The 26,535-nt window shown below is 39.4% G+C and overlaps 2 protein-coding genes across 2 annotated transcripts in view; both read right to left on the minus strand.

Moving 5' to 3' along the window:
• Positions 1 to 10,038, minus strand: LOC763985 (probable G-protein coupled receptor 19). The gene is made up of 2 exons (XM_003729120.3): positions 9,377 to 10,038; positions 1 to 1,608 (listed from the first exon to the last, which is right to left on the minus strand). The coding sequence occupies exon 2, from the start codon at positions 1,587 to 1,589 to the stop codon at positions 309 to 311; it is 1,281 nt and encodes a 426-aa protein (XP_003729168.3). The 5' UTR covers positions 1,590 to 1,608; positions 9,377 to 10,038; the 3' UTR covers positions 1 to 308.
• A 2,001-nt stretch (positions 10,039 to 12,039) lies between these two features.
• Positions 12,040 to 26,535, minus strand: part of LOC373362 (hyalin) — a 71,586-nt gene continuing 57,090 nt past the window's right edge. The window contains 18 exon segments of the mRNA XM_030989442.1: positions 12,040 to 13,264; positions 13,745 to 13,849; positions 14,575 to 14,700; positions 15,326 to 15,838; positions 16,358 to 16,606; positions 16,991 to 17,245; positions 17,816 to 18,061; positions 18,653 to 18,913; positions 19,426 to 19,686; positions 20,061 to 20,318; positions 20,841 to 21,116; positions 21,558 to 21,836; positions 22,293 to 22,547; positions 23,010 to 23,264; positions 23,656 to 23,913; positions 24,206 to 24,448; positions 24,980 to 25,099; positions 25,643 to 25,798. Of these exon segments, the coding sequence (XP_030845302.1) occupies positions 13,035 to 13,264; positions 13,745 to 13,849; positions 14,575 to 14,700; positions 15,326 to 15,838; positions 16,358 to 16,606; positions 16,991 to 17,245; positions 17,816 to 18,061; positions 18,653 to 18,913; positions 19,426 to 19,686; positions 20,061 to 20,318; positions 20,841 to 21,116; positions 21,558 to 21,836; positions 22,293 to 22,547; positions 23,010 to 23,264; positions 23,656 to 23,913; positions 24,206 to 24,448; positions 24,980 to 25,099; positions 25,643 to 25,798 (4,346 nt within the window). The 3' untranslated portion in view covers positions 12,040 to 13,034.

Here is a 26,535-nt window from a genome sequence, read left to right on the forward strand (position 1 = left end):
AAAATCTTTCCTATTGTCATATTTATAATTAAGCGCGCACACCAAAATATCCTATTTAATAGGACGTGTACATTTTGTGCTTTAAGTAGGGGTCTTTATAAGCTTTGTAGCACAATAATCCGTATCAAAGCTACATAAAATCGGTTCTTCTAACAAGGAAACTTCCAATCCGTACAGTGCCTAAATCAGATATTTATAAATAAATACATAATCAAATATATAATTTTTCTCTCTCTGCTATCTGAGTTGTGCAGAGATGGCAAGGCTTGTGGATATCCTTGTAAAGGATTTCCATTGACTCAGTGTTGTCAGAGATAGGTTGTGGACGTAGTGGTAGGCAGAGGCCACGCCATCTTTTTGTCGCCGTTAGCATCGCGATCGAACGCACGGTACGACGTGAACGAGCGCCCTCCATCGACATCTTCAGTGAGCACTCCAACGTGATTCTTACGCGAGAACTTGGACGAGTTCGTAATGGCGTAGGTGTCCTTCCGGTAGCACTTCATCGTGGAGACGCAGAAAACCTCTTTGCAACCCCGTCGAAAGTTCGGGTTGTAGCACGAATATATGACAGGATTCCACGCGCAAGACGTCAGCGATACCCACACCGTGGCCCAATAAATGTTCACCTCTGATTGGCTGATCTCTGACATGTCTTTAGCACACGTAAACCATTCCTGAACGACAAAGAACGGCGTCCACGAGACGAAGAAAACACTGCTCACTATCATCAACATTTTTACGGTTTTCACTTTCGCGCGCGGTACGCTATTCATTGTCCGCTGCAGCGCGCGTCCGCGTATGCCCACCGTCCAAATATGGCGGAAAATTCGCGCGTAAGTTATCAAGAGCAAGACCAGGGGCAAGATAAATTCGATTAGGAGCAGAGCGGTGATGTACATGATTCCGGCTGCTTCAAAGGAAACAAAAGGCGTACAGACTGTTTTGTTTCCTGCAAGCTCAGTAAGCATGAAGAAATAGAAGGCAGGGCATGAGATAAGAGTCGCGATGGACCAACTGATGATAATCATTTTCTTCGCTTTTCCTCGAGTGATTTTGAAGCTGAGTGGATAAAGAATCGTATAGAAACGATCGACGCCGATGGCTATTAAAACGTAGACCGTTGCACCAGGTTTCATGTATTGTAAGAACCTCACTAGCTTACAAATAAAGACACCATACACCCATTCGTCTGCTATGATAAGACCAATCATGAAAGGCATGCAAAGAACAGACATGACTAAGTCCACAATCGCAAGCGATATCACAAAATAGTTCGTCGTGCTCTGCAGCCGACGACTTCGCTGCACCACGGTAACTACAAGAATGTTACCGAATATGCACGTCATGCACATCAGGGAAGCAGCGATAGTCCCCATGACCGTTCCAAATGTCATGACGATGTTGTCTTGGTCCTGGTTCTGTGGAGTTGTTCCTGGATCTGGTCCAGGCAGTGTGGGTTGTTCCCATGGCGACGTGCTTAACTCGGTGGTTACTAAGCGACCCTCTATAGCCATATCTGTGTTGGATGTGACGAACTCCGTAGCTTCACCGAACACACCTGATATTAATGGCGTCGTAGCGCTCATGTTGTGACGTCACAGCATTCTGTAAGATAAAAGGTAAGAATGAAAGGGATGAAATAGCAGTACAAGAAGTATGCGAAGGAGTATGCTTATTCACTCTAAAAATAGTTCAGTAAATTCTTACCCCCCCCCCCCCCAAAAAAAAAAGACAAGCAGCTTGTTTCAGGAAGGGGGAGGGGTACGAAACATTTGGTAAAGAAGGGGTTGTTGAGGGACGTAGAGAGAGAGAAAAAAAATCAAGAGGTTCAGGGAGAGACTAATGAGAAAGACTAAAAGAGAAGAAGATAACTTGGGCGGAGAAAGAGAGAGTGGGGGAGAGATACTGAAAGAGGAAAGCTCTTGGAAATGCAAGGACGAAGCAATGTTTTTCATATCAAATCTCTTTCCACTGTGATGTTTTCAGATGAAAAATGCAAGAAGATGTAAACAGCAATTAGTACGAAGGATTTATGACGAAGAAGGCACAGTTCTCATTGTTCACGTAGAAAACAGTTCCATTATTTACAATTAGGCGTGTAATTATGGCTTCATAACATCAAGCTTCAAGACACGTACGTTATAAAAATTGGTAAATACGTGAGAGAGAGAAAAAAGAGGAAGTGTGCGTGCGTGGGTGTGTGTGTGAGTGTATGTGTGTGAGAGAGAGAGACAGAGCGAGAAAGAGAGAGAGAAGGGGGTGGGGTGTCTACCCATCTTCGCTTGGGTTTTACCATCAATCAAGTCTTGTCTAATCCGTAGGAATAAACAACCATTGACTTTCATATAAACCAACTGACATTTAGGAATAAACGTTTAATCGTCAGTCATCATGCCCTATGCACACATGACCCGTGGTTTTCGATTACGCTAATCAAGTATTATCTGTGAAAACTGATGAAAGAAGTTTGTGCGTTGGCAAAAAAAAAATCAGCACACGTTTACACGTTTTTAGTTCTGTTACGTACTGTTTTGTCTTGGTTTGGTTTGGTTTGGTTTGGTGTGGTGTGGGTGTTTTTTTTTTGTTGGGGGGGGGGGGGGGGGCGGGGCATCTGTGATGTATTCCATCGAAATATGATTTTGAGGGATAACTCGGGATTCTCGCTTTTACAGCTTCAAGTGCGTCAAGGACGGCGCAAGTCCTTGACGCAAGTCTCCGTCAGACATTTATGACAACTAATGTTCAATGGGAATAGAGAGAAAAGTTACGTCTCTTATGCATGTATACTCTGTGTGACTTTTATTTTTCACTGTCATCTGGTTGAATATGACCGAAATCTTCCACATAATTCTTTGCTTTTATAATATCATTTCCTTCTCGTTTTGTTATATTACGTTTTGTTTCTTTGTTTTGTTTTCCTTTTGGGGGTGAAGGCTTGATATCGCAAACAGAAACAGGTGCGATGGGTAATCCGTCATTTTTTCCTTCAATTTCGTCAAAAACCTTAGGCACCAACAATAATCAGAGATATTGTAGTTACTGGGGCGGGTTTATACATTTTATACATAATTGAGAAATAATCGATGGCGGCTACTGCAAACTCTTACGTTTCTCTAAACGAAAAATCATACACACCTGCAAAATTATGTCATTTTTTTTCTTCCCATTTGTTTGCTAGCGTGTAGGATATTATTTGAAGAAGAATAAACGCTCGTTCGAAATCCTTAATCATTAGAGATGGGTTACCATGGTAACAATAATGGGAAGGCATCACTACAACCAAGCTAGTCTGCAGTCGCAAACCCCTTGCCAGCCGCCGTGCGTGACAGAGTGTCTGGACTGGTAGACTATGCAGACTGCACGGTCCACTGCCCTCCGTAGGCTCTGTACTATAACTGCTCCTGACACGATCAGAGACTGACAGATTTATAGACTCAGCTCAATACTCTTCATGGAATTGTGTTTGAGTATCAAATTAGCTACAGTGCCTGTAAACTACGTCTAAGCATTCAATTGGTAATGTATGCATATACGTGTCCGTGTACGTGAGCGCTGATACCATAATCTGTCAGAATCAAGTTTTTTAAGGTCAAAAGTTGAAAGAGGTAGGAAGCACATGTATACTGTCACCTATGAGCTTTCTTATTCTTTGTACGACAGTGGAGGATTGTACGTAGTGATGTTTATCGTGATATAGCAATAAGCAAGCACGTTGTTGAAAAACACGTGAATTTCACAGTCGTTTTTTCCCAGTCGTATTTCACCATAACAACTTTACATGATACCCATCGAGATTATATCAAGATATAAATCTAAACGTACAATTACTGTAACCTTTTTTTCTTTCTCATATCAGTGTTTTACATGCTTGAAATACGACTCCATACATATTTTTACCATGTTTTAATTCATATTTGAGCGGAAATAAGCTTGATTTGAATATAACTTTTATTATTGTAATATGATTTGTATTTTTCAGTAGGCTTGCGGGTGCACCATGTGAGAGAGAGCGAGGATTGAGGAGTCCTGAAAAAACATGATTTGTATTGTATTATTCTATTATTCTATTATTGCAAATTATGTCCTGAAGTAGGCTATGTTATGTGTATTTTACTTTCTTTCTTGAATTACTTGATGGTCGTATGCCCACAATTATATAATTTCCACACAACTGCGCCAGGAGTGTCATTTTTGACAGACATGGCGCATTATAAATGTTCATTATTATTATTATTATTATTTACATTTTCTCTTTCCACGGGTTCAACCTCAAGAAACGACTTCTGGTAAGATTCTTGTTCAACGTTCTACTTCTGTTATTGGACTATTATTCAATTAATTGATTCATTGATTGATTTATATTCGCCAAGCTTCCAACATACAACAATATACAGGAATAACAGATCAAAGTTAAGTCAGCTTGAACAAGATAACCCCCGAAAGCGCGAGAACTTATTTTCAGTGGGGTCCCCGAAATTATAGTAATATTTACAGAAAGAAAAGAAAAAAACTTATTAAAGATAATAATGATGATAATACTAATAATGACTTTAGAACTGATGATAGAAATGATAATAAGTACAAGAAGAAAAGGAGGAGGAGGGGGAAGAAGAGGAAAATAATGATGAATATGTTGAATTTAGAACCTTTTTGGGGGGGGGGGGATTTCCTAATTGGTTTTAGGCCACAGGCCTACCCTGAATTATATTTCCCGATAAATGCACAATATAATTATGATAGGATTACTCTATATTTTGAACTTACATGTAGAAAAAACATCTCTTTCAACAAAATGGAACATTATTCAATTTAACGTGACACTGGATATAGGCCTATACATCATTCATTGGAATAATTAACCAAAATTCTGAAACACGACTTGACTATCAATCCGTTGAAGGAGAGGGGGCAATCTGCCCCTTCCTCCAAATAAGAATAAGACGTCTTTGTATGTTTCTGGGACTCGAACCGCGAACCATGAGATCAACAGTTCGAAGTCGTATCCACTAGACCACGACACCTCTCCATACCTCTTCAACTCTATAAGTAGTGCTTCCTTTTTTCCATTCCGCTGTATTGTAAGAGTACCACGCCCATCACCAAATGTAGAAAACCAAATAGATTGTAGCAAGTTAAAAAAACAAAAATTTCGCCTTTCATCATACCTAGTTACCTACACAAGTTTTATGCAGACGACATTACGGAGTATGGCACGATACCTACTCGATCGCGCGGCTAATTTCGCGGGATACTTTTCCCCGTTTCAATGTCGGCTGCCATGGCAACGGGATGAATTTGAAAGATGCTGTTCATACGTTTCATCAGTTCATCAGTTTGCGTCATATGGAGATTAAGCCAAGTAGAAAACCGACATTACAGGGATTTGTTTAAGACGAGTAGATCAGAAGAAATTCATCCCCCTTGTTCTATTATAATTCCCTGGTTGTTATGTCCTAAAAATAATACGGGACTTTTGGTCGTCGATTACCTTCGATGTTTGCTAAGTTGATTGACCGAACTTCTTGTTGTTATGATGCATGTATGGTAATGATCAAACTGATTTACGACTTCCAATCAGGCGTATAAGCCCGTACGTTGTGCACGATGGGATTTCGATCATTAAAAATATGAAAAGTTAAGAACTTAGCTCTTGCCTAGGACTAGGCAATATAATTTGTCGTATTGTTACTATATAATGTTACTATTGTTGATCTATTTCCCAAAGAAATTCACCGATATTACTTTACAATAATTATTACCAGTAATTCGACACCTCATCTTCCTCCTCTTCTTCTCATTCTCTATACTACTACTACTACTACTACTACTACTACTACTACTACTACTAGTAGTACTATTACTACTATTACTACTACTACTATTACTACTACTACTTCTACTATTCCGACCACATTTCATGAAGTAATTATATTTGTCCACATCACCAATTAGAAGTTCGTAAGAGATAGCTTACTCATGTCTGGTAATTGGGCATGCATAGCAACAATAAACACAACTGTTAATGATATTGACATAGGCGTAACGGATTCTCGCCGAGAAAGATAATAATACAAGACGTGTTATAAAAGCCGTATTAGTTAAAGATACAAGTCAACCGTTTCTAACATGGAAAATGGGATGACGCTTATTCAGCAATAAGTAAGCGGAATCCATTTATAACGAAAAATTTACTTTTCTTCGGAAAAATAGGGCACTCTTCAAACCATGCTATGTATAAATACGGTCAGTAAAATAGACCGCAGGTCATTAAAACACACTTGGAATAATATACTTTAAAATATCCCTGATAAAACATACTAAGCCTATGATTATAAAGATAACTAAAGAAGAAAATATATTTCATATATTCTCTATCAAATGTGAAACGGAAGCGAACATTTTGACAATCTAAAAAGTGTGGAATCTCAAACTCGTATGTCACAATGTAGAAATTGAAAATATCCCTGAATTAAACTTACATGAGTATTGATAAATACATAGCTACAGGTATATTTTATATACAAAAAAATAATGTTAAAATTTACACCGTTTTATTTAAAATTAAAATTAGAATTAAAATAAATAATTAAATTAAGACTTTAAATGCGAAGCGAACATTTTGACAATCTAAAAAGTGTGGAATCTCAAACTCGTATGTCACAATGTAGAAATTGAAAACATCACTGAATTAAACTTACATGAGTATTGATAAATACATAGCTACAGGTATATTTTATATACAAAAAAATAATGTTAAAATTTACACCGTTTTATTTAAAATTAAAATTAGAATTAAAATAAATAATTAAATTAAGACTTTAAATGCGAAGCGAACATTTTGACAATCTAAAAAGTGTTATATCTCAAACTCGTATCTCACAATGTAGAAATTGAAAACGTCACTGAATTAAACTTACATGAGTATTGATAAATACATAGCTACAGGTATATTTTATATACAAAAAAAAAATGTTAAAATTTACACCGTTTTATTTAAAATTAAAATTAAAATTAAAATCAATAATTAAATTAAGACTTTAAAAAATAAACAAAATAACAAAATATCAACCCCCAAATAATACTTCTACTCCCAAATACTCCCAAATTGTACTTTTTCAAAGTAACCTTAAAATAGTTGAAATATTCTGATCACATGACGAGCTCTCAACCAATCAATACAAATAGATTTTGGATGCAGGATATAAATATATAATATAGCCGATAGGGCGATGAAAGTTGAACACTACATGAACCGTTCTGCGTTAGTACAACGGATTTTAGTCAAATTACATGCATATTTAATTGGCAATCAGAACGGATGACGTACAATATACGTGAGAGCAACTGCAATGAGGCTTAAGTTAACGTTGATCTCGGTCAGAAAAGAAAATACGTTTCTGGATTATCCGGTTTCTATTTTTAAGGAATGCATATTTCACCTATTCATCTATTAATTTTGATCACGTTGTGTGTTTAGTATGATTTGATCTAGAGATTTTCGTTAAGATTACATTTTCGTTTTGGTGTTTTTTTTTTTTTTTTTTTCTTTCCAAACAAGAAAATGACGCAGCATGAGAAGCCGGTGAGTTTGATAACAAAATACAGTATTGATCATTTTTATTTCATAAAAGTTTTTTATCAAACAACATTCAACATTAGGGTAGTCATGCTATCAAGCTTTGCTTACTTTGTCAACCCATTTGTTTGATGTTTTCGATTAGTTACCCGCCAGCCTTTCTTTACTATACATATTCTTTTGTCATGTGTAAAATTTGCAATGTTTTGTTTGTTATATATTTGTAAAAGGGCAAAGAAAAAGAAAACCAAACAGAAATAAATAATTCAAATCAAATCAAATAAATCCAATTAGAGTTTGAAACTGACATTATTCTGATCAATCTGATAATTTGATAAACACACCACTATCGGATGAAGAAAACTGCTGAAAGGGAAATTCAACCTTAATAGACAACTGTTGATCACATGGTTCGCGGTTCGAGTCCCGACGCGGCACTAATGTTCTTTGACAAGACTACATTTGTCACCCTTTACCCAGGTGTATTAAACCTGATATGAATTTATTTATTGAATGCTTTGAGCACCTATGGGCAGCTTAAAGTGCATTGAGCATCCCCTGGGATGGATATGTGTGCAATATAAATGTAGTTATTGTTATTATAATCATTATTAGTATCATCATTATTGTTATTATCATTATCATCATTATTGCTATTATTGTTATCATTATTCATTATCACTATTATCAATATCATTTTTATGATCACCGTTTTTTCTTATATTATTCTTGGCAGCTGTGTAGCATTTATCGATAGTCATATTTATGAATGAGATATTTGAAAAGTATTAGTGCGTCCTTTAAAGCCCCTATGCACTAGTTTGGCCAGGAGGGATTATACCTCCCTGCATAGTCACTGACAGGTGGTTATCTCATCAAATCAGCTCTCAATTAACATAAGAAAAAGAGGATCATGAGAGACCAATGGTCACCGATTAGGCATTGTTTCCTAGGGCACAATTAGCGATAAGTAGTACAGTTGGACTTTAATAGGGTAGTGTAGGCCTACTCTGTCAAACCTCTTGAAAATAACTATCAGCGTGCATAACATCACCTCTCTGGCATAAGTTAACATTAATTACTGTCGATGCATTATCATAATTAGCACCAGTAGAAGGATATGCATCGCACCTGCAATGACAGAGCTCAGTATGTGAACATAATAATTTATATTCCAAATAATAAGCCTATAACTATCTCTGCGTTATGTTATATACATGCAAAATGAGAATGAAATAAACAGCCTGGCAAAGGGGAGAACATGGGACGTTTATAATTTATAAACATATTATGAAGGATTTTGTTACCACATATCAAAGGTCATGCGTGTACTCTCTTATCACTGAGAGGACTTGATCGCCATGGGAGAGGAAATACATTTCTTTTACTTATAGGAGTCACATATTAATATTGGAGTCATAATGTGACATTCACACCAAAGCGGTGGGCAAGCTGAACTATTATCTCTTTTTACAGCAGATTCCAGTTCAATATGTCTTTGCGTGGATTATACTCCAAACGAAATGATCCAAGAAAAATACGACTGAAAATTAATCACCTCTTATACATGAAGCGATAGATTTCCACTCTTTTTTACGTTTATAAATTAATACGCAAAAATGAAATTGAAATACGTTTAAAAGAACATATTGTGATAAATTTAAATCATTCATCATTCACGCTTCAACATGTTAAAAAAGGAATACCCACGAAATAATCACGTACATGTAGGTAATGTGCTTGATAATTTTTTCTTCAAGATTTCACAGACAGTCAGAAATAAGTACGTGTACTTACAATTGACAGAAACCTCTCCGGAGTGTATGTGCATTCTAGTCGAGCTAGAGCGTTCATGCGGTATGGCACAGTGCAGGGAGGATGCATACATAGCGGTGTAGATTCGCATTGGTTGTCAATAGAGATTAATATGCCGACAACTCCAATCTCCATATAATATTCAGCCGAGTCTTCTATATATGATGAAGCTAGATAATATTATACATCCACATCTCAACATTTTATTGAGATGAATATAAAATATTTGGTGCAATCTTCCACTAGTATGTATGTCCAAAGCGATAAAAACAAGAAATACACCGGGTGCACTCTCAAATCCCGTGCGTAGTTGGAAAATTTAAGAATGAAAAATGCAGAATTCGAGGAATATGCTATTTCTTCCAGTGCACGCAACAACATCAATCCACAGTGGTTCTTGGTCGACCACTGAGGCACAAAATATCAAATAACCCTTTTCTGGGTTCTCCGCTGGTTTAAATTATTGCTTAGATGCTCAACATCAATACGCCTTGGTGTAGGGAATCCCTTTTGTTTTCGGTATCGTGTGTTTCTCCATCTCGCCGCGGTATGTATCAACTTCCTAATGAAATATTCGAGAGATGGAGTATTATGTATCGCGTGCAAGAGAACGCGCAGTATTACATGTTATGTAGGTAGCGCTATCGGGGTTTGTGTGGGGTTTTTGTGTGTGGATTTTGTGATAGTGCGTGGATTTTGTGATAGTGCGTGTGTTTGCGTGGCAATGTAGCGATGTGCATGTGCAGGTCCACTGCCTGGATTGTAAGCGAGCCCACTCAGCTGAGAAACCCTCAACGCTAAAACGGAGAGAGTCCTTTCATACTAATGACCCTCGCATATGACATGAAAATAACAATGAAAATGGATAACAATGAAAATAGAGAATGTGTTATGTTAATCTCTTCTATTTTCCTGGTAATTGCTTCTTTTGTTTCGTTTATAGTTACGGGGAGAGAGAAAGAGTGGCAGAAAGAAGGGAAAGGAGAGCTAGATAGTTGAGGGAGAGAGGGAGATCGAGATCGAGAAAGAGGGAGAAAGAGATATACCTGTAAAAGGAAGAGAGAAAAGGTAAATATAAAAGGGAGATGGAATATTAAAGATCGAGAGAGGGGAGAAGAGAAAAAGAGAAAGGGAGAAAGAAAAATCGAGATCGAGAGGAAAAGCCCGAGGGAAGATCGAGGACGGACAGAAATAGAGATCAATTAAGAGAGAGAGAGAGAGAGGGGGGAGGGGGAGAGAAAAGAAGAAGACGGAGAGGCCTAGGATCGAGAAGAGAAAATGATTATAACTCGATAGAAATTTGATGATTTGTTTTCCTTCATTTAAAACCATCATATGAAGATATTCCTCACCCACATTCGGTATGTTGTTTTTGAATTGTTTTCATGAAGATTTTGTTTTTATAGTTTAGTCGGTAATAAGAGAAACATTTTTTTATAATGCATTGCATAATGTTTATGGTTATATACACTTTAAACTTTTTTTTCATGTGCAGGCTCCTAACTCAGGTACTTTGTCCCATTTGCAGGCTCCAAAAATAGAAAGGTTAAATTCCAACGGCATTTGAAATATAATACTAATTTAGAACTTCCATATAAAAAGCGGGGCTTGAAAATGTCTTAAAGTGGGAAAATAATGACTATTCGTTGTCCAATCGACTTAAGAGCTATATAGCCAGTAAGTAATAGTCTGATTTTCAGACCATTGTACCGAATAGCTGTACGTTTTATGCTGCGCAAAGATTCAATCAGTTTAATTTTGGCCATTACAAAAAGTGGGTTATTGATGTAGACCAATGCTTATGTACCCTTTACAGCTCATTTTATGTATGTTTACCAAAGAAGAAAAAAGCCAGTCAGTCACTCAATAGTGTCTGACAGTGAAGTCTAGCAAGTAAACGGTTTCCTTGCATAATTTGAATATTAGGGCACTGCTAACGTTTAAATGTCGAAGATAGGACATACATGACATATTCATAATACCTGCAAAGTTCTAGAGAATTTGATATGTTGGCTGCAAAAGGGACATAGATCTTTAAAGATCGTCACCACTACTTGGCCAGAAGGGATTAGACCACACAGAGAGCCATCGAGGTCACTGTGACAGGTGGCTATCTCATTAACTCAGCTCTCATTTAACATAAGAAAAAGAGGATCATGGGGGACCAACAGGCACCGATTAGGGAAGTTTTCTATATAGAGGGAGCAAGTAGCTAAAAGTATGGCAGTGTGCCTTTAATACTGAAATTCATGAATTTGAAATGCAAACAAAAGAAAAAGTAGGAAAAGGAGTATTTATACCTACATGTATAAAGCGTTATCTACATCACTACAACAATCACCACCACCACCTTTTGTCTCTTCTTTCATGCATTGTTATTTCATGATCTCTATAAATTATGTAAAAGTACTTTTTTTAAATAAACAAATGAAATAAATATGAACTTGAACCATCATGTTCGAATCATCACCATACTCGTCATTATCTCAAAGTCATCATCACCAGTTATCATAACCATTATCACCACTGTCATAACCATCATTAGCATCGTCATTTTCACCAAATCTATCATCAATTTGATCACAACTGCCATAATTTATCACCATCACCATCACAATACAAGAAAAATCAGTACGAACAATATATATGTATATGCTATCAGGCCATTTTTAATTTCATTATATAAATTGAGATATTTTCAAAACTCATATCTATTTGAACACAAACACAAGTCACTAAATGAATTCATATTCCAGATAGCCACAACTTCATGACAAAGATAAAATTTGAAATAAAAAAACAGAATTGATGTAGTTCAATATAAAATTCTGCAATATATATAAATCAATGCAATATAAAACATTATATATTTGGCATTTCTGAAATGCTTTGGTGTTTGAATACTTTGAAAATGGAATATAGTAGGTTCAATATATGATAGCCGGGATTTAAATCCCACGACATTGCTTATAAGCATACCTGAAGCGAAATAAAGTAAAAAATACTTCCAAACATTACTCCCTCCCAACAAAACAACCCAAACATAGCCTTATTTTTCAGTTGGCATTCACTTCTAAGCCGTCAACAATTAGTTTGAAAAAAAACAAATGATCAGTTCTGTCGGAACAAAACCATTACGGCATTTCTAGACTGAATTTCAGAGAGAAAGGCTAGTAAGTGTTCACGGGGAGAGAATATTCTTAGAGTAATCCCAGAGTATTAACACAACATATAATTAACAAATAGTTTCAAGAGACGTAAAAGAAATCGCATCGACATCCAAGCAGCACATTGAAAACGACACCTCCATGTATCAGCATTCCACTACGTCTTATATCAACATGAAACTATGGAACTAAGAATCTACCATTAAGCGTACAGTATTTACAGACATTTATACCACAATACATCGACAAACGAACATTGCAAAATGGCCACAAGATTTCACGAAAATACTAATTACCGGCCATTTGAATTCATGTTTTGCATAGAAATATATCAAACTTCTCCTCACATGTACATCCCAATATTTCAATTTCAATAATTTACCATTGGGATTACACAATGGCTTTTTCTAGTGAAGGCACGAAAGCATCAAACTTAGATTAGATTTAGATAAGTCTTGTGAGCAGTGTTCTGTTTATTGAAGGATTGGGATTTCATCTATCTTGCTATGTTGTCGACGAGCCATGCCGATGCGCGGTATGACGTAACAAAGCAACCCAGATAGAGAGATGATGACGACAAGCATAATCGCCATGCAGATTATAACGGACCACAAGAGGGCGCTGTTTCCATTGGACCATTCTTGGATCTCATGTTCGTCAGCATACCTGTTGTGGACGTTTACGTTTGCAGCAGGCATTGTATCTGAAATAGACAGAAAGGAATCTAGAAGTTATTTCAACTTTCAATGGAAACTTGGTTGACAACTTCAAATAGCATCACAAGACTTTACAACAGTTACTAATGTAATGTGGCGTTTGGCCACTAGTCACTTCGATGGAGTGGGTTAGAAAGACAGCTTTAAAAAAAAAAAAAATTCCAGTTTGTTAGAAATGTTTTTTATTCAAAACTGAGAAATATCAGCCAGAAGAGGGAGTAAAAAACAAAACAAAGATTTCCGACCGACCAATGTTTTTAGCACCTAAAGGGCAATACATCTTTTTTTTTTAGGCCTAACTACGATACAATTATGTTATCATGGTAATTTAGGGATATATCAAATTATTCAAAAATATATTCATATGGACGATAGTCGGTGGATTAAACCATGGACTAAAGTTAGTCCGCTTTACAGAATACCCGTACTTTGTAAAACAGCTAATATGGAAGCAGTAGGTGTCTTACCCATCTCGCAGAGCACACCAGCGTATCCAATAGGGCATTCACAGGTGGCCGAGGATGTGGCGTCGTCTAGGAGACACATACCACCATTCTGGCAGGGGCAGATGTCTGTATACAGAAAAATAGGCAACATCAGTATAAAACATTCAAATAAAAGATACAAACTACAAATCTTTGCTTTTGCACATGAAAAATAGGTGTATAAGAGCAAAGTCGAGAACAAATTCCATAGTCGATATAATTAATTCAATGGCATGCAAACTTAATGAATGATAATTTTTGCTGATGCCCCACCAGGCTGTCAAGGCCTTCCATGAAAGAGCAACTAGATGTTCCAAGTTGTTATCAATGACGAGTTACAGTAACTGCTATATTAAGCTACTGAAATCATTACATTTGATTTGATTTCCTTACGTTCTTTTAGTTCTTTAAGACCTCTTCGATCATCAACCTTGCAGTTAACCCTTGGACCTCGTTCTGTTACGAAATATAGCGATCAATCTTTTTCAGTAAATGCCCCTATCCTTTGGAATAAATTACCAGCGCATATTCATAATACTCATTCTCTTGACCAGTTTAAGTCCTTACTGAAAACGCACCTTTTTAATTCATAAATGCTATTATGCAGTTGTGAGTCGGTCAAAAGAGGTGCACACCATTTTATTCTTTGTTTGTTTGTTGTTTTGTTTGATCTTATGTTTGACCTTATGTTTGATCTCATTTTAATTTTTGTTATTATATATGCACGATTTATCATTGATAAAAAGGTTTTATGAAACAAGGCCCATGTCTGATGGATGAACGTCCAAGATAGAAAGAGGACAGGTTCTTACCGCTAAGGTCGAGCATCTCTGCTTCTCTCCTCCTCCTGCCGTTGGCGATACACAGGAATCGGGATGGGATGTAGAAGCACTGTTCACTGGGAGCGCATGGGTTGCTGGAACACGGGTTGGCACCAACTGCAAAAACACACAAATACATGACAATGATTATGATAATACAGTGTAACCTGTACATAAAGACAGCTCAAGGGAAACATGAAATCTTATCTTTAAAGACAAGTTGTCTTTATGTACAGGTTTGACTGTCATAATAATTTTGCCTGTTCCTTTTGAAGCACTTTACCATTAGCTGACCAAAGTGCTTACAGTATCATTATTACCCAGGTCACTGGATTCAATTACTATTCTGCACATTAAAGTGCACATTCTTCACTCTCTTGGAAGCATTCCTTTTTAGAGTTAATATGCCCCTCAGAGCTTGGGTCGACCAAACGTCAAGTGAACCAATAGTTTGGATGTCAAATTACGTTCACAGCTGCCTAATACTTGGTACACCTTTAACAGGGCTCGATCCACACCAATCTTTCTGGAAGGGGTTCCGAATTGATCCTGTATGCGAGACCCCTATGTATAAAACTGGAATTTTTGGGAGTCCAGATTCAGATTTTGAGTGGCCATGTGTCCCGGGTGCATGTTGGTGTCGAGCCCTGCCTATAAAGACCCATATAGAGAAAGTGGCACTTAAGAGAGGTGGCTGCTAAGCCAGATTAGACTGTAGTGTGGTTACAGACATGGGGTTTACCTTGGACTTCAAATGAGAAACTACAGCTTGCTGTAAGTCCTTGATCATCGCTGAAGGTGTAGGTGACGGTGTTCACTCCAACAGGGAACTCATCTCCTGGTAGGTTGGAGGAGGTCGATGTGACGGATCCAGAGTCGTCCGTCGCAGTGGGTGGAGCGAAGTTGACAATGACGCTGTTGGAAGCGGGTGCAGTGAAATAGATCTGTCCATTATTGGGGCAGAAGGTGACGATTGGTGCGGAATTGCTGGTGCCGGAGGAGACGACCACGTTGAAGCTGCAGGAGGCATCGTTACCGAAGTTATCGATAGCGGTGTAGGTAACCAAGGTGGTGCCGATTGGGAAGGACGAGCCCGACGGGAAGTTGCTAGAGACAGCGGGGACTCCAAGGTTATCTGTCGCAGTGGGAGGAGTCCAGGTAACGGCGGCGAAGGATGAGCCAGGGTTTGCGGTGGCAGAGATTCCGGTAGGGCAGTTGAAAAGTTCTGGTGGAGTCACATCAACAAGTGCCTCCTCTGAAAGACAGTAATGTTTAGAGAGGATTGTTAGTCTTGCAGATCTGGCCGACTAAGGAGATGTACGGTACCAACAATCCTTATATGAAACCCAATATGTACTTTCTACTCAGAAATGATAGTTTTTATCAAATCAAGTTGCCATGTCCTGGTAAATTGAAGGTAGAGATATGCTCATGTAACAGCTGATTCAATAGACTTTCGGTAGCAAGAATACACTTGAATAGGGCACACATAGAACCAAAGTTGGACTTCAGTATCGTGCGCACTCCGTTCTATGGGTTTGTTTGTTACACTTTGTCTTCAAAGTCATACTCCTTTATTCTGTAAAATACCTAGAAATTTTTGTTTCACTGATCTTATATATTCCAGCGATGCATAAGATTATCTTTTTTTCCGGTGATTGGTACACTTTAACACATGTATATGTATCCAAGGTTTCTAAAATATTCAACAGTTTTGCTTCTACCTTTCTTTCCTTTCACCCACACTCTCCTCCAAACACAAGTTCCGACCTACCTGAGACGGTGACAAAGAAAGAGCAGGTTCCAGTGTTGCCGCTTAGGTCTGTGGCGGTGTACACCACGTTAGTGGCTCCCACGGCGAAGAAAGATCCAGGGCTCTGAGAGACCACACTGTTGGCTACACCACTGTTGTCCACAGCAATGGGCTCGGTCCAGGTGACGGAAGTTCCACTGCTACCGAAGGGGACGGTCACGTCGATGTTGCTTGGGCAGTTGAGGAAGGTTGGTCGAGTTCCGTCCGTTCCTGGATGAATCATAATGAAGCAAGAATATCTCTTTAAATGGCATATCGCCTTTACACTTTTCCCCCTATCAGTACTAAGCATATGTCTATGTGTCTATGGTACCAACAAAATAATTATAATTAATGTCTCCTTTTAACTCCTACCAATTACACCCCATGGTTCTGTCTTTCTAACGACCCAACCCTATGCTAACTTACATATCTTTTGCATGCACAGAGTTGCAATTACTATAAAACTCAGTTGAGTTGCAATACATTTTACAGACAGATGTATAGCCTCCTCCTAAACATGTTATGCAGTGGAGTTTACTTCTACTAGTGCTCCTAAATTCATATAAGACAGAGCCTAGATTTCGTCTCTGCGTTTAATGGAAGCTTACATACCGGTATTGACAAAGATATTGAAGGAACATTCTCCAGAGTTGCCGAGGAAATCGGTTGCTGTGTAAGTGACGGTGCTGGTGCCAATGGCGAAAGAGGAGCCAGAGACGAAGTTGCTGGTGACGGTGGCCACACCCGAGGCATCGGTAAAGATGGGTTCGCTCCAGGTGGCGACGGCAGAGCTGGCTCCTACTGCAGCATTGACAGTCTGGGACGTGGGGCAGTTGGAGGTGACTGGGCCAAGGTTGTCAGTAGCACCTGTAAAGTAAGGGTCAATAGTGAATGAATGAGTTGGTGTCCCTGGAGGTTCATGTGGTCAAATAGTGTAATGTCACATAGTCACATGGGTTTTAGTACAGCGCAGGTCAGGGCCCCTGTCTAGTCCTCCAATCAATCCCATGTTTTCAGTCTCCCATCTCTTGAGTACCATTGATATCAACTCTTTATAAGACGGTGCCCTGGTCAGGTTATCTACAATTATACCTGCTACTGGTCAACCTGTAAGCCAGAACAACCTGTAGGTCAAGTCATCTGCTACTAAGCCTTGAACCCCCACCAGTCTGGTGAGGGGGGAATACAGGACGGACAGGTTCCATGTGAGCCAAGGATCATCCTCCTTGGAAAAGATTAAAGCCTTACCACGTAATTATTTACAATACTGTGCTATGCACAGACTCGGAAGAAGATGGATGCCCATAGACGCCTACCCCGAATGAATGTAAATAGTAAAAGGTACATGTAGGTATTCGCAGGAGAGCACAACACACTTTGGACATGCCGAAGAGCTACTTAAGGGCAGAAATTGCTGACAAATCAACATTTACTGACCTATGACTGTAACAGAGAACTGGCAAGTGTCTTGGTTGCCTGAGCTGTCCGTAGCAGTGTAGGTCACCGTGCTCACGCCGATCGGGAATACGGTTCCGGAGCTGAAGTCACTATTGATCGACACGAAGTCACCAGAGTTATCAGAAGCAGTCGGTGCTGACCATGTAGCTACAGCGCCTTGGGCATTTTGAGAGGCAAATACGGTTTGGTCTGAAGGACAGTTGGACAGGACTGGAGCTGTGTTGTCTGAGGAAAAACAAACAGTTTATGAAAATAATATTAAGAGCTTTGCCACACATGCAATTATGCACAAAACAGGTACGAAATGAAAATCAAAGACTATTGTGAATTTGCTCCAGAATAGGTTTAGTGTTAGGTTTCTTTGCTCCAGAATTAAGGTTTAGAATTATGTTAAGGTAGCGTAGCGAAATGAAGTGGCATGAAAAGAGTGTCCGGAGCGCAAAATGCATAATTGTTGAAAATAATCAGTTTATCACACAAAGGTAGAACCACATCTTGGGGGTATTGAGCTGATAAATACATGTATTACCTTGATTTGGCTTAATGTTACCTATCATGCCTCCTGCATTGCAGATGCATCTTTTTGTGCCCCTCCATTTCACTAAGCCACCTAATGTAGGACATTACACATGGTGGACTTGTAAGAGTACATGTGTTAAGGAATTTACTGTAGTGCTTTGTCCACACACCATTTCTGCACTATATGGCACTCATTGCAGCCAATAATCTCACTTACATCATCCCAGTATCTTCCTGAGGGAGCTGTTAGGGATTACTCCATCAAGAATCAATTACAGGAGTCTCTACAGGACTTACCACCGGAAGACAAGACAATGATGTCGAAGCTGCAGGTGACAAAGTTCCCAGTGGGATCGGTAGCCGTGTAAGTGACCTGGGTAGATCCAATAGCGAAGGAACTGCCTGGTGGTCGGTTGACCGTCAGGGTAGCGGAGCCAGAGTTGTCTGATGCCACAGGAGCAAGCCATGAAACCACAGTGGTCGAGCTATCAGGGCTGGCGTTGGCAACGATGTTGGTTGGACAGCCGTTCAGGACGGGGTTCTCCCTGTCGATGACCACTGTGATCAAGAAATTGGATAAAAATGATGTCAGATGTCAAACTGCTCACGAAACAGACTACTTAACTAGCAACATGTGGAAGAATTTGAACCAAACAGTTGCTGTAATAAAGTGCTAACGTCATAATCACTTGTCGTCCAGGTTACTAAATACTGGTTCTAAATAGAGCCTGTCTATGAGATTCACTGTAAAATCATTCAAACAACAAGCTAGAGCAGGGCAAATTTAGTGTTTGGCACTGCTGTGACCACCATATCATTTGTTAAGCACAAATTTGGAACCAGCAACCTTGACAACTTGGCCAGTATGACGTCACACATCGGTACTCTATACATAATGGGTAATTTCAAATGGCTTGCCAGCAAGGATTCACAATAATGTCGTACACACCAAAAATAAATATTTAGAATCATTAACCCATTGCTTACTGGAACCTGGTAGTCTCTGTGTTAAGTCTATGGGAATTAGATAATGCAGTAGTCAACAGGTTAAAGGAAGGACAATCACTAACCTCCACTTGAAGTGACAGTGACCTCAAAGCTGCAGGTCGAGTAGAAACCAGCACTATCGATAAGGTTATAGAAGACCAGGTAAGTACCAACGTCAAAGGAATCACCAGGCGAGTAGTTGCTGACTGCTGTGATGGGTTCTGAGGCATCGGTAGCGGTAGGGACGTCCCAGGAGGCCGTAGCACTGCTGGCACCTGACGCAGCCTGGACGAAGACGTTGCTGGGACAGAATGTGATCTCTGGGGCAGTAGTGTCGCTGCCGTCTGTGATGGAGGTCAAATTCAGATGAAATTTTATTTATTAATGCAATGAAAATTAGGCCCGAGATATTACATAAAGTGAAAAAGTGGGTTCAACAATGGACAAAGAACTTTATCTAATGTTCACTTAGTTAAAAGAACTAACCTTGAACCCAATTCCAACCCTAATCTTACTCTTACATTTCAACAAAATAAATTCTGGAGAAAAAATTTGTCAACCTTGAGAGATGTGTGTTGAAGGATATGTCTAAAAAGGCTACCTGTCTACAGTGGCCACTTCCTGTTTCCCTTTGGTGGGCTTAGACAAAATTGACCGTATCTATTAAAGCACGGGTCTATCCAAGCACCCGTTTATCAAGGGAAAGAAATTAACTCACCGGTAACATAGATTGAGAACGCGCAGGTGGCGGAATTCCCGTTGACATCTTCGAACTCATAGATGATTGGAGTGACGCCAAGCTGGAAGAAACCGCTGGGGCTGAATGGCCCGCCCACCCGGGTGACGGCACCAACAGAAGAGGTGGCGGTGGGTTCTTCCCAGTCTACGAAGGCAAAGGTTCCGAAGGGCAGAGATGCAGCGAGTGCTACAGGGCAGTTGGCGATTACAATGTCAGATCCTGGGACGACAACATTGGCTGAAAAGACGAGATGAGAAGATAATGTGAGCGGAAAGAGTAGTGATCTTAGAATACATGTTTACTGTCCGTTTGGAGCCACATAGGCATCAACTCTGTGTTACAGTAATGTCCTTAAGGCTACCAAAAAAATTGCTAATGGACGAGTGGATTAAGGCAAGGTATAAATTATTAACTAGCAAGTCTCTTCACTAGGTAACAATAACTTTGGTTGTTAATTTTTAGGCATAGGAGACAAACACCTACACAAGGATTCAATTCCAGAGTTTTGACTGCACTGTGACATGTCCTACACATCTCAGTTTGTGTACTATCCAAATTAAGAGTGACGTTATAAAAGGGGAATTTAGAAACTTGGGAACATATTGTTTAGGCATTATTTTGCCCTTTACAAATTATTAATTCAATTCAATTTCATGTAAGGTAAAGTAATATCTGTGTCTGTTGATAAATCATAACAAACCAGTTGACTAGCAAACTGTTTTACATTTTTAAAATTAAAACCCCAAAACTATGTCTTACAGGTTGTAATGGATTCCACAACGGACTGGCTCGAGCCAAAGTTGTTGAAAGCCTGGAGGGAGACGAAGTAGAGGGTGTCAGGTGCCAGGTTGCTGAAGGTATACCCAGTTGACCCGGGGGAGAGGGTAGCCGTCACGTCATTGGCGCTGGATGTGGTACCAAGACCGATGGAGTAGCCAGTGATGTCCCCAGAGGCGGCATCAAAGAAGACGACGACAGAGTTCTCGTTGGGGGAAAGGCGGATGTTGGATGGAGATGAAGGTGGCTGGCCTTGCTCTGTAAAGGCAGAAATTGATGTGAAAGAGATCAATTGATGATGCAATACACCAGGGGGCGTTTTACAAAACTTGTCATTAGTGACAAATGACAGTTTTTGTTATCAGCTACTGAAATCCTTGCTTCTGATTGGTTATCAACAGATTTGTCATAGATTTGTCATTGATTTTTGTCATTTGTCAATGAAAAAAAGCTTTGTGAAACGGGTTCCAGTTCGTAGTAAGCACATGGTACAAATAACCCTAAATATCAAAAGATCTTTTACACATGGAGAAGTCTTCCCACTTCACACATTTTAGACTTATTCAAGGCGTTTCATGAATAAATTTGTTTACCCTCTTGATATTACCACATTGATTTACAAGTTTAAAAAAGCTTCTTTTTTTGTGCAGCTTTTTACCACACCATGAAGCCTTACAAAGAGGTAAATATAGCACATACCTGGACTGGTTGTAGTCGATGCTGATACGGCGTTGCTAGGTCCAGTGTTGCCGTTGGCGGTCAGAGTGACAGTGTAAGAGGTAGCAGGGTTGAGGCCAGTGATCGTGTAAGAGCTGGAGGATTGCGGTAGGGTCTCGGTGTTGACAGTGGAACCACCGCTGACGGTGATCTGGTAACTGTTGAAAGCACCGTTGGGCGGCGACCAGGTTGCTGTGATGGTGCTGGTGCCAGGGGAAAGGTTTAGGTTAGATGGTGCAGGGGTCTCGTTCACGTTGGTTCCTGGAGAGAGAACATTTTTAAATAAAAAAGTCATCTTTAAAGGGAAAGTCTACCCCGATATTAATTTTGTTTCAATAGATGCAGGAATAAATGTTCTTGATACAGGGATTGAATAGAAACATCCTTGAGGGTGCATGATTGAATTCAAAATTTTCAAATGAATAATAAAATGGCAAATAAATCAATTAAGATAAATAACTTTAGGCCTACCAAACCGGTTGAATCTGCATTTGCGTGTCAAGCACAAGGTTGCAGATAAGGCATAGATAGAAAATACACTCCAATGTTTGGACTTTTCAGCAATCAAAGCAAAGTACAAATGTTAGAAATTTTAAATAATTAGTATACGTGTATTTCTGCTACAGAAAACAATTTCTTTTTCCTGGTATTCAACAAGTTAATTTTGATTGTTGATTTGATGAGAGTGTACAAATAAAACTGAAGTTTGAGACCTACCTGTAACAATGACATTGAAGAGGCACCTAGCTTCATTTCCTGCAAGGTCGGTGAATGTGTAGGTCACTGTCGTGGTACCGATCGGGAAGACTGCTCCAGGGCTGTAGTTGCTGGTGGAGCTCACGGAGCCGGACTCGTCGGAAGCAGTAGGGACTGTCCAAGATACGGAGGCGCCTGTGGCGCTGGCTGCGGCAAGGGCGGTGACGGCGCCTTCAGGGCAGTTTGAGATGGTGGGTGGCCTTACGTCACCTCCAGCTGCGAGAGAAAGACGAATGACAGAATGAGATATTTCTCATCAATTTAATCCTCGTCATTATCCAATATTTCTGTGAAAATGGAAGTTGAAGAATTTGCCCTCGAACACTTGCAAGTTGTGCAAGAGATAACTAACAGATATTCTTTAATCAGAATGTTACGAAACCAACTATTTTTCCTGATATTTTCCTCTCAAATTTGTAATTTCCCGACTTGGAATGAAAGGAAACTGATTTCATGAAATACAGTCCATCCCTTCTTAGTGGCAACCTCTCTATAAAGGCCATACGACTATAGAGGTGATGTAGTTGGTCTCACTTGGGAAAGAAAATGTATGTTGTAGAACCTGTCTATGAAGGCCACTTTAATACTCGGTTTCCCTTGTGTGACCTTAATAGACTGGTTTGACAGGTGGTTTGACAGGTGGTTTGACAGGAATAGTGGGGAAGAAGTACAACTTACAGACAACTTGCATGTTGAAGGTACAGTCACTGGTCAAGCCAGCGTTATCGGTGAAAGTATAGGTCACTGTGTAGGATCCTACAGCAAAGGACTGGCCAGGAAGGTAGTTAGAGTTGACTGATGGTGAGAAACCAGAGTCGTCGACGGCGGTGGGTGCGGGGAAGTTGACAACAACTTCGTCAGCACCTAGGGTCGAGTAGACAAGCGAGCCGGAGGGGCAGAAGGTGACGGTCGGGGACTGGTTGATGAGCTCAACTGTAAAGAACAAGAACAGGAGAGATCGGTCAAGTCAAAGACACATAATCTCTGCTTCTCAACTGAGAATTTGACACTTTTATTTGTCTAGCCAGTGTCATCAATCACTAAGAATAAACTTCAAATTTACAGACAGATTTCTTCATTAGTTTCTTTATAATCAGTGGCTTTTAGAGTCGCTGCATTTTGCTATTCTGATAGTGAAGTTTGATCAGGAAAGATCTAAGCACAGAAATAAGAGTGAATATCTTAATTTCTACACAAATAGAACATTTAAGATTCAAGGTATCCCTGAAGAATAGGTATGTACCTACTAACACATTTTACTGATACATTATGCTAATAAAAATATTTCTCACATGTTTCCCTGTCTAAGGGAAAGAATACTTACCAACAACCCTGACGGAGAAAGTACAAGTGTTCTGGTTTCCTGCATCATCGGTGAAGGTGTAGGCAACAACAGTTTCACCCACTGGGAAGCTCTGGCCAGGGCTGTAGTTGTTGGAGACCCTGACGGCGGTTCCGCTGTCATCGGTGGCTGAGGGCTCGATCCAGGATACCTGGGCGTTGGTGCTACCTCCGGTGGCCTGGGCGACTGTGGTGGATGGGCAGTTCTGGACGACAGGTGGGACGTTGTCGGTCTCTGTCACTGTGGATAGAAAGATTAAAAAGGGATGATGTATTGCCAAGTGTTTTTAATTTAGTTCAGTCATGCCAAATTGCTTCTGTGCCATGGGCAACACATCCCATCTAAGAATATATCAACGGTGTATGTTTGCACCAAGAAGAGTAGACTTTAACTCCTGATTAAGTATCACACAAATATTTCTGGCCAAAAGATGGGCAGTGAGCTTTACCAGCTGTTTTTATTTTTTTATTGTGTGAAATTTCGAACATGATTTTCTTAAATAAATGTGTACAATCAGGAATTTTCCACTTACATGTGACAGTGACAAAGAAGGAACATCTAGCCAGGTTTGCGCTGTTATCAGAGAAGACGTAGGTGACAGCGGTGTCTCCCAACTGGAAGAAAGATCCAGGGACGTGAGATCGCAGGAAACGCTGCGTGGTGCCGGCATCTGTAGCGGTTGGCTCGAGCCATGAGACTGAGATACCGCTTCCAGATGAGATGGTACGGGTGATGTCCTCGGGACAGTTGGTGATGGTTGGTGGTTCATTGTCACCTGTACATAGATGATGCAGTAGTTGGTCAAAATATGTGTGTGCCACAAGGTGCTTTTAAAGGACCTTTATATTATCATTTGTGGTCCCATAAATAAGGCATGTCTTCTTTCAAGAATTCTGCTTTACCATCCTGTCAAGAAGTTTAAATAGTCAGCCTCTCCATGGTGTAAATTATTATTCAAGTTGTTCAATTCAATGTATTAGTGGCTCCACATAAGAGGTTGATGGCAAAGGTCAATATCAAAGGCCTGCAACAACAAGACCGTTGTTACAAAAATGTATGGTTCGTGTCCAAATCACCAGTATACCAGTATTCATGCCATCCGAAAAATATGACAAAACTCTATAATAATCAGGGCCAGTGTCCAGTACAAAATACCATCTTCATACATAAATACACCTAAGGACCTTAGTTATGCCCACCTTTTTCTTTTTCACTCTCCATTCATATCCGAATAAGAAAATTGTGCAGCATTTTTAGCCGATTGCCATTTCATGAGGGAACAAGATGTAAAGCATGGTTGACTTACCCTGGGCGACCTCGCAGGTAGTTCCGAAGAAACCGGCTGGGCAGTCACATTCGAAGTAGGTGTTGGAGGGATTGCAGATACCACCGTTCTCACATGGACCACTGGCACATGGGTTGGCAGCTGGAAAATACAAAGATAATCTTATATCATTGCATGAATTTCAAGGCAACAGTACAGCATACTTAGCGAAAAAAAGAGCAAACTAGCTCCGATACGCCTCAATATTATTGAACAATTTCCAAAAGTGTTTTCAATCAATTTTTCCCTTTTGTATATGAATGTAGTACTAGCTTGATTTACGTCGTTGCTGAATGAATACAAGACAATTTAATTATTTTCCTGAACAGTGATTTCTCCTTTCTGAATAGAATCTTTTTCAAAATGGTAAAGATACAGAGAAGAAAAAAACAGAAAGCATAAAAAGAAACCAAGGGAAAACGGATAATATCAGGAGGTAAAAGAAAAGAATGTGAGGAAAGGAAAAAAAGATATGTAAGGAAAACAGAACAAAGTGGGATAAAAAAAGAGAGAAGAGGAGAGAGAGAGAGAGAGGAGAAGAGAGAGAGAGAGGAGAAGTGAGAGAGAGAGAGAGGGGAAGAGGAGAAAAGAGAGAGGAAGAAAGAGGAGGCAGAGAGAGAGAGATAGGAGGAAAGCTGTACTTACATGGCGTTTCACAAGTATGTCCAGTCCATCCAATAGGGCAATCACAATAGTAATCCATGTCCTGTGAAAAGCTCTGATACATGTTCTTACATGCTCCACCATTCTGGCAGGCCAACTCAGTACCAATGGTACATACATCCAATAATGGATTGGCAGCTGTAGAGAAAACAATAAAACGTAATGATTAATCCATTAAAACCTGCCTTCATTGGTCTAGGTCTGTTTGACTAAGGTCTATCATGTCTGTCGCTTTGTCACGCAGTGACACTCCTGGCACTATCCTGGCATTATTTTCGCCCGTCGTTCATAAATTAATACACTGCAGATACGAACAGCAAGACTTCAATAGATTAAAAATGATATAACCAAAGGAACCAAAAATATATAACAATGCACACAGAACCCAAGTAGAACTTGGGGTCTGCTTTATGCTAGCACTTACGCATGTGCCAAGTAGTCTTTTATCTTAATTGAGAGCATATTTGAAAACTCTCTTCACAGTAGTAATATTTGAAGCTCGTACATGTATTTCAAATAAAGTATTACGACATGGAATTACTAATAACATACAACACAAAATGTTTCTTTCCGATTGGTAGACTTTAATGCATTATTCATACACAAGTGTTGTATATGGTTTTTATGGCGCAGAGGAAAATATATTGATTTACTATTACAATTCAATAAATATGTAGCAACGAAAATAATAAGCAAATACTTTTGGTTTATGTTAAAATACAGACTAGAAGTAGAGGAAAATAAACTAAGACAACAGATGTAAATACTACTAAGTGGAGGAAGATAATTACTGATTTACAGGAAATATTATTTGATCTCATTTAAACATGTGATTAAGTATTAAGTATTTATGTATGATGTTATCTGGATAAATA

Source organism: Strongylocentrotus purpuratus, unplaced genomic scaffold (genome assembly GCF_000002235.5).
Source record: "Strongylocentrotus purpuratus isolate Spur 01 unplaced genomic scaffold, Spur_5.0 spur5_scaffold_18, whole genome shotgun sequence".
In the NCBI taxonomy this organism is placed as follows: Eukaryota; Metazoa; Echinodermata; class Echinoidea; order Camarodonta; family Strongylocentrotidae; genus Strongylocentrotus; species Strongylocentrotus purpuratus.

What these genes read in the sequence shown, in the direction of transcription:
- LOC763985 (XM_003729120.3), bottom strand. Translation starts at nt 1,589, where the DNA reads ATGAGCGCTACGACGCCATTAATATCAGGTGTGTTCGGTGAAGCTACG.